Raw genomic sequence first — 7,588 nt, 5'->3', positions numbered from 1 at the left:
CTCGTGACCTGCGGGTCAGCAGCCGAGTACAATAAACATTGTAATGCTACATACAGTCTTTGGAAAGGTGTAAACAGGATACGGGTGCCAACTGTGCTCTGCCGCCTCAAAGCTAAACCTGAGAACTCGAGTCATGCAAAAGGCATTGATTCTGTATGGTTGGGCTAACGCGCGGAAATATCAAATACTACTAGAAAGAAGAGCACGTGCTGTTTTGCTCGGTAAAAACATTTTGGGACTTACTTGCCGTTTCTGGGCTTGGGATCCCGCATAGGAACGTCCGGAACTTGTCTGCAGAGCACTTCATGGGCCCAGATTTAGCCAGCTATAGCTCTTATCTGCGCTGGTCATTGGTCCATCTCGCCGTGAGCTCATTGGAGTTATGGGTTGTAGTATGAGCACCTTCCTAAGGCATGTGTTAAGGCATAGCAGGTTTCATACCGGAGACTTTGCTGAATCTGTCAAGATAGATCTTAGGGTAGTGAGCTCAGATTTGGGTGCACGTTAAATAACCCCAGGTGGTCGAAATTTCCGGAGCGCTCCATTACAGCGTCTCTCATAATCATATCGTGATTTTGGGACGTTAAACCCCACAAATCAATCAGATCTTAGGGTAGAATTCATGATATTACCACGTTCATTTCCTCAAGTTTTGTTATCGCCCCGTTACACTATGTTCAGCGCAAACCACACCAATGATTTTCGAGGAACTTCGAGGCTGTAGTAGATTGTTTTTTTAAGACCACGCCCACTTGGCGAATATTAGAAATTATTCAGAAATTTACGTGGCTGCTAGCGATAACGCTAGAATATTCGACGGCACGTGTCCAAATAGCGCAGCGTTGCGCCGCTTGTAACGGCTGACGCTCTGCCCTCCGCTATCAGTGCCAGTGTCTTGCTGTAATCTGACTTTCCTTTTACGTTGCCACAAGTTCGGCTCTATTCGTCCACGTCACGACACCGTGACAATATACGAGTGGATTTAGGTGAGTATCAGTCATTAGCTGCCACCAAGTGACAGCTTGGGTTCTCACAAATTGTTATTGGCACAGTGAAACTCCATCGGGCCAGACAGAAAGCCTCATTTGTCTCATAGAAGCCCATTAGCCTGTCCTATACTGCATAAACTGCGATGGTTGTGTGGCACCATGACTTATTTGAAGTCACGTCTTTGCTTCATTCTTCCTACGGCTTTACCCATCTTTCTATTAACCACTTGTGATTCTATCGAGGGCTTCAAACTTTATAGTGTCCATCTGAACACCAGCTTTGGAGCTTCACGAGTGTTTTTCCAACTGCGTGCAGGAAACCACCGTGCTAACAAAATTGGGCGGCTTCATCGGCATGTACCTCGCCCTGTCGTTCCTGGTCATTTTCCAAGTCCTCGGCGTCTTGGTCGTCGGCACGCTGCGGCTCTGGAAGATGCTACGCATAAGTGCACTTGAGTGCCGCGAGGTGGCGCTCTTGCCCGAACGGGTCCAATCCAGGGCTGCTGTACACAACTAGTGCATGTCAACTTCATTGATGTCCTCACGTTCATACTATGCTCATAACTTACACATTGGGAAGCTTCGACAAAGCAGCACGATATTTGGTGCAGCTCATGTTCTGTAAAGCATTCAATATTTCACGCCTCGGTGGCATTTTCTTTAAGTCAAGCCATAACGAAGTGGTATAGGTATACGTCAGACCTCGAGAAAAGAGAAACAGCTGAGCCAGGCAAAATAAATAATTAAATAATTAATAAACCCACCTGTCCTTTGGTTGATGTTGTTAATTTATTTGTCCGGTTCTGCTGTATTTTCTTTTTTCAGTGCGAAAAGTCATGAGCTCCCGTTCTCGGTGGTTTCAGGTGACCCTGAGTTAAATGCTAGTGCCGTTATCATGGCAACTAAAACGAGACGTCCGGGCAATCAGCCCATAAGTTCTCAAAAGACGGACGACGGAAGTCAACGCTTCGCCTTCAAGAGTACAACGCGACAGCGTAATCGGGGCTTATCCGCATAGCCTTTTTTTGTGGACCCCTCAACCTTGCTTCAAGCAAAAAAAAAAACATATTTGAGCGTGCAAAGTGGCTATTTCATACCATCCTAGAATTCCTACGACAAGTACAGTTGCGAAGTGCCCACTATGACATATTTCTACCTTTTGCTAATATATGATGTACCCATTACGTAAAGCAACACCTGAACCTGCTCCGCTACTCACGTTATTGATGCTGTTGCAGATACTGATAATTAATTATACCTGTGCACACTGTGAGTGGTGGACATTTAAAAGAACCACTCTTGGTGCGACTCGTATGTTTTAACGTTTGTATGTCTGTCTGTCTGTTATAATCACACCATCTGTCCTCTTTAATTGTCAACTATACGGCAACCACTAACGCCATCAAGCGATATTATTTCCAAAGACGTATACACAACGCCATCTAATGAGCAATTCTTGAAACTGACTAGACTGCTACAACATACTGCGAAAGAACAGCCCACACCCTAAGAAGCTTCGTTTTTAAAACATACCACCCACCCTGTGTGGTACATGGATTGTGGGGGATCCAACCTTTTCCCTCCCCCAAGGATAGAATCCCGAAGGGTGTCATCCACCATCAGTGGATCACACACATCCTGTTCCGAGCATGCACAAAGAATGTACAAATACATCTACCGCTTTGGTAGGTGCGTGAAGATCATCTGTAGGCCAGGGCAATCCCATTCCAGCCCTCGTTTAACGTGAAGAAGCAATTGACAGCGTTCGTTTAATTCTCTTAGGTCCAGTGAAACCAGTAAAAAGTATACCAAATCTTTATTTTAATTTATTTATTTAAGAATACCATATATCCCGTCAGGGATTTTCACAGGAGTAAACTTACAAAGAATAAAAACGTTGTGATACATACTCACATAAATTTACATAACATCTAAAGGGTTTCAAAGATAACAATTCAAGATATTCAAGAGGTTGTGCCCGAAAAGTCAACGCTTTTGCTTTTTTTAAAGTTATCATAAGCTGTTTGAAGCGAACTCGAATGTGCGCGAGACGTTTCCACACGAATCGAAAAAGGACGGCGAGAAATCACATCCAGCCGCTTGGCGTAGGCTGTCTCGGATATTATGAGACATTTCACTCTCATTTCTGTAGCATTTCAATTCCACGCGTTCACAGATGGACAACAAACGTGAGCTGGAGAATCTTAAATGAGCACGCCTTCTTTACGTGAGCACGCGTACTTGTGTTTGAAAAGAACTGAAGATGAAAAAAAAGCGATAACAGCTTGCGGCAATAATGACGTCTCTAATTCTGCCTTTAATTCATCCACCCCCCACCCCCCCCCCCCACTGCTATTGTCTCGTTCATAGGATTCCGCATCTCAAGTGAAGAATACAGGCCAAACGAAAAAACGCCAAATCACTATCATTATTCTTCTACGTAATTCAGAGGCACTGACAAAATCGGGCATTTGGCTCCATTATCGCGACGTAAAATTGCACCTCATGCGCGATTGGTGTAATAAACAGTATGCAAATTATAAATTATTCCTTATAAAGAGACGCCAATAGGGTCGCGTCAGAGGCATAACACATTTGTCAAGCTTCACCACTCGAAAGAAGACATAACGCGTTTGGCATCGAACCTTGGTATGAAGATACGTAATATGAAGTTTGATTGATATGTAGGGTTTAACGTCCCAAAACCACCGTTTGATTATGAGAGACGCCGTAGTGGAGGACTCCGGAACGTAATATGAAGTTTCGGAAGCATAAACAAAACATCCGCGCATCTTTGTGGTTTACTGAACGCGACATTGATTGGTCTCAATTGCCATGAATATACGGATTTCCAAATTGAACAAAAACTGAAATCTACGCACTAAAAGTTGGCCGAAGCTCATTTTGAGAATGAGCGCTTGGCTAAAGCTTCTGAACTGAAGCTGCGAAAGGTGAACTCTTAACAGCGACTGAGAGCTCACCTGTCCTGCTTCTGCGTGAGTTGGCAGTCTCAGACCATGACCAACGGTACTAGTGCACTTTGATAACGATTACGGAATGTGAATACGTGGAGACAGCACACAATTTGAAAATCGAACCAATTACAACAATCTCCTATTCAAATGACGCAGTAGTGGTTGATACACCAATCGGCCAATTCGTTGTTGCCTCCACGTTGGTACAACAGGCTCAGGTTGAAAGCTATCTCCCGTCGCAGGTCAAATACCTCTGGCATCTCCTGCACAGCCGATGGTGCGGCGAGTGCCCGTTGATACATGTTGACAGCCATGTGCGGGTAGCCCAGCTCGTGAAGAGCGCGTCCTACGTTAAAAAGGGCCTCCTGACAATCACTGCCTCGAGCACGCAAATAGCGGCACAAGAAGGTCATCCCTTGAGTGGCCAGCCAGTAGAACTTCCTTGGAGACTTCTGAACCCCTGCAGACTTTTGGCTCCCTGGACAATTTGGTTTAGTGTCAACTGTTGTCCCGCCATACACATTAGGCTTATGCCTGAGCACAGCAGCCGCATTGGCTCTTCCTTTCCGACATGGCGAAGAAGTTGCGTGTGCTCTGCCAGAGCGTGCTTGTAGTTCGCTCAGAGAAAAGCGTTGTGAGCGACGAGCACACCAAGTGGCAGGCTATTCTCGTGCTTGTATAATAGCCGGAGGTAGAATCCCTTCTTACGCCATGCGGGTATTTGGTTGGCCACGAGACCCAGCAAATTCCACGCACGTACTTGGTTCGGATACTTGAGCACCATAGCACGGATGATGGCAAAGCTGTGCTCTACGTGGTCCGGGTCCTGGTAATAAGCTAGAAAGCTCAAGAACTCCAGCTCCTCAGTGCTCGTTGCGTCTTTATTGAACATGGGCGCGACGAGAACTTCCGTCGCGACTTGCCTCAGGTCGTCCATGCGGCCAGTCTCTTGCAGTGCTCGGTAGAGCTCGAGGAAGCATGCCTGCAGTTCGTCGACAGATACACCACTCTCCATTGTGAGCCAGCCTGGTGTGAAGCCGCGTTTCTCATGCAGTTCACGTAGTACCTTCGACTCAAGTGATACGTATTTGAGTACACTGCATCGTATTCTTCTGTCGAACAGACAGACAAACAGTGTGCCCGCACCAGCGTCATGGCCGACTCAATAAAAGCCTCGCGCTGTCCGGAATCCCACAATAGCCGCGCCTGACAAAGCAGCATGGACGCCGAATCCTGCTGCTGCTCTGGCGTGCTGTCCTTGGTGTCCTGCAGCTGTCGGGAATCGGTGGCGAGACAGTCGATAGCCTGGTCCCGAAGCCCCTGCGCGTCCAACAGCTGGCCCAGGGAGAGGCGGGACGGTGCGTGGCGTGGTGCCAGCTCGCACGTGCGTTCGTACGCCTTTGTAGCCTCTTGGTGGCGGCCGAGTCTCTTCAGACATTCCGCGTATAGGAGCCAAACGGCCACCGTCCCATAGTTGCAAGTGCGCACAAGCATGCGCCGCAGCGGTAGTGCATCGTTCTCGAATTCCGCTTCCCTGAAGGCTTCAGCCACATTCAGCAAAAAATCGCCAGAATTTTCGGGGTCCAGCTCACGCTTCATTTCTCTCACAAGATCCATAACGAGATGCCGGGCCCCCAGGTGTATTAGACAAACTACAAGCTTCGTCTTTAGGTCAATGCAAAGCTCAGCAGGCACCAGGCATCTCTCAAAGGCGTCGAGAGAGTCTTCAAGTAGCTCTGCGGTTATTCTTTTGTGTCCATCCGACAGCGGCAGCAGCTGAACTCCACAATGATCGTGAAGCACTAGCAGGGCAGCCGAGTGCATTTTCAGCGTCAGTTGCATCTCCAGCAGCATGTGGATGTCTTCAGCTGTGATGTGCGCGGGAAACTCAGTGGCGGCATCCAGGAGAACTCGCACAGCCGAAGGCAGAATTTGACGACTGCGGAAGACATCCACAAGGCGTCGCGACAGCAGCAGGCACTCGTCAGGTTCCTCTATACGACGTGCGAGGACTGCGCATGAAACCAGCGCTCGATGTTCGTCACCCAGCTGCTCGTACAGCGTACACAGTAAGCGCCGCATTTTCAAGTCGTGCGGATCAACCCTAAGAGCCCTAATCAGACACAAAGCCGCTTTACGGACGAGACCCTGCTTTAGGCAAAGCTGCGCCAACCGGCTCCACTCGGAGGCGTCCTGCGTACCCAAGTAGGCCACGATCAAGCCAAACTGCAACGATCGATTCGGATCTCGTAGCTCATCGTAGATCATGGTGAGTGTCTGGAAGGGAAGCGGCGAAGTGGGCGCAAGCCGGACAATCTCGAGGCACATCTTGACAGCGTCTTCGTAACGGCCTCGAGCGAAGCACATGTTCGCCTCACCCATTAGTCCTCGAAGATAACGCGGCAACCCTTTCGCAACGTTTCTCGTTTCCTGGGGGCGATCCTCGACGACGTTTTCTTCCAGCGCGTCATCCTCTTCGGATTCTTCATCTTCGGAGGCGAGGAACGAATCTACACATTCTACTAATCTGTCAATCGTGGTCTCCGCGGCCGTGCCCGTGGAATCTAGCATCTCGCACTGCCCTTCGTCATCGTCCATGTCAGTCGCGTCACTGTACTCCGATGTCTGCGGGGTCGTTTCGTCGCTGACCCAGCTCTCTGATGAGCTGTCATCGTACAGCACGTCCCCTTGATGCAGATAGCTAGTTAAGGCTATGTACTCATCTCTCTCGTCGTCGCTCATTTCACCGAGACTGGGCTTGAACGAATCCATCTCGTCCGACATCACCGCTGCTTATTCATGATCACGATGATACCTGTACAGTGGCAACCACCCACAACAAAAAAGTGGTGAAGAGCAAAATAGGCGTTATCGTATCTTATCACGCATTAGAAGCAAACACTTTTATTACACCTAAAATTGTGGCACAAATTTTGTCGAATGCACTTACGTCACCATTTACATTATTCTATTTAGCAGTGGTAATGTTGGCAACTCGGGCCACTTCATAACGTGAACTCAAGAGAAATTCTCTATTAAAATTATATTGTGTGCAGCACGTGGCCGCGTATTGTACACAGTAAGTGGCACTCCTGGTTATACAAAAGGGAAGCCTTGTTAGGCGTATGATTCAGCTAACCCAGGAAGTAGCAGACGCGGATCGAGTTACCAAAAGCCGAGAAACATGCGTCAGATATCATTCTGTGAAGCTTTACGACAAGGAACTCGGTTGAACAGCCGGCATCGCAAACCTTAACCTCAATTTTTCAGTTTTACAAACAAACCAACTGGTACTTTTTTCATGTATACCTTTGACGTAGTCACTTTCTTTTATATATACGTGCTTTGTTCATTATACGTCCAAGTTCAGACTATGCACTTAAACGCAGTTAAACTCTGTTATCAATACCTTAGTGACCATGTGTGAGAGCAAGAGAAGTGCTTGTTTTCCTCTGAATCTGAACATGGCTGGAAGCATATAGAGGAGATTGTCAGAATATAAGGTGAATTTTCTCGATACTTTACGCATTGCTTCTATAGCAACACTTGCTTGCTTGCTTGTTACTGTTTAGCTCGTACCCACTACTGGGGATTGTCCATTAAAGCGGCGGTTATTATGTTGAG

At 47.6% G+C, this 7,588-nt stretch overlaps 1 protein-coding gene across 1 annotated transcript; it reads right to left on the bottom strand.

Moving 5' to 3' along the window:
- Positions 1 to 3,980: 3,980 nt before the first annotated feature.
- Positions 3,981 to 6,670, bottom strand: LOC119169628 (general transcription factor 3C polypeptide 3-like). Its single transcript, XM_075885734.1, has 3 exons — positions 5,098 to 6,670; positions 4,673 to 4,990; positions 3,981 to 4,466 (listed from the first exon to the last, which is right to left on the bottom strand). Exons 1-3 carry the CDS (start codon positions 6,560 to 6,562, stop codon positions 4,108 to 4,110), a joined length of 2,142 nt encoding a protein of 713 aa, XP_075741849.1. The 5' UTR covers positions 6,563 to 6,670; the 3' UTR covers positions 3,981 to 4,107.
- Positions 6,671 to 7,588: the final 918 nt, after the last annotated feature.

This window comes from Rhipicephalus microplus, chromosome 2 (genome assembly GCF_043290135.1).
Source record: "Rhipicephalus microplus isolate Deutch F79 chromosome 2, USDA_Rmic, whole genome shotgun sequence".
NCBI lineage: Eukaryota > Metazoa > Arthropoda > Arachnida > Ixodida > Ixodidae > Rhipicephalus > Rhipicephalus microplus.
The sequence above is the reverse complement of the archived record's forward strand: the minus strand, read 5'-3'. Positions and strand labels throughout refer to the sequence as shown.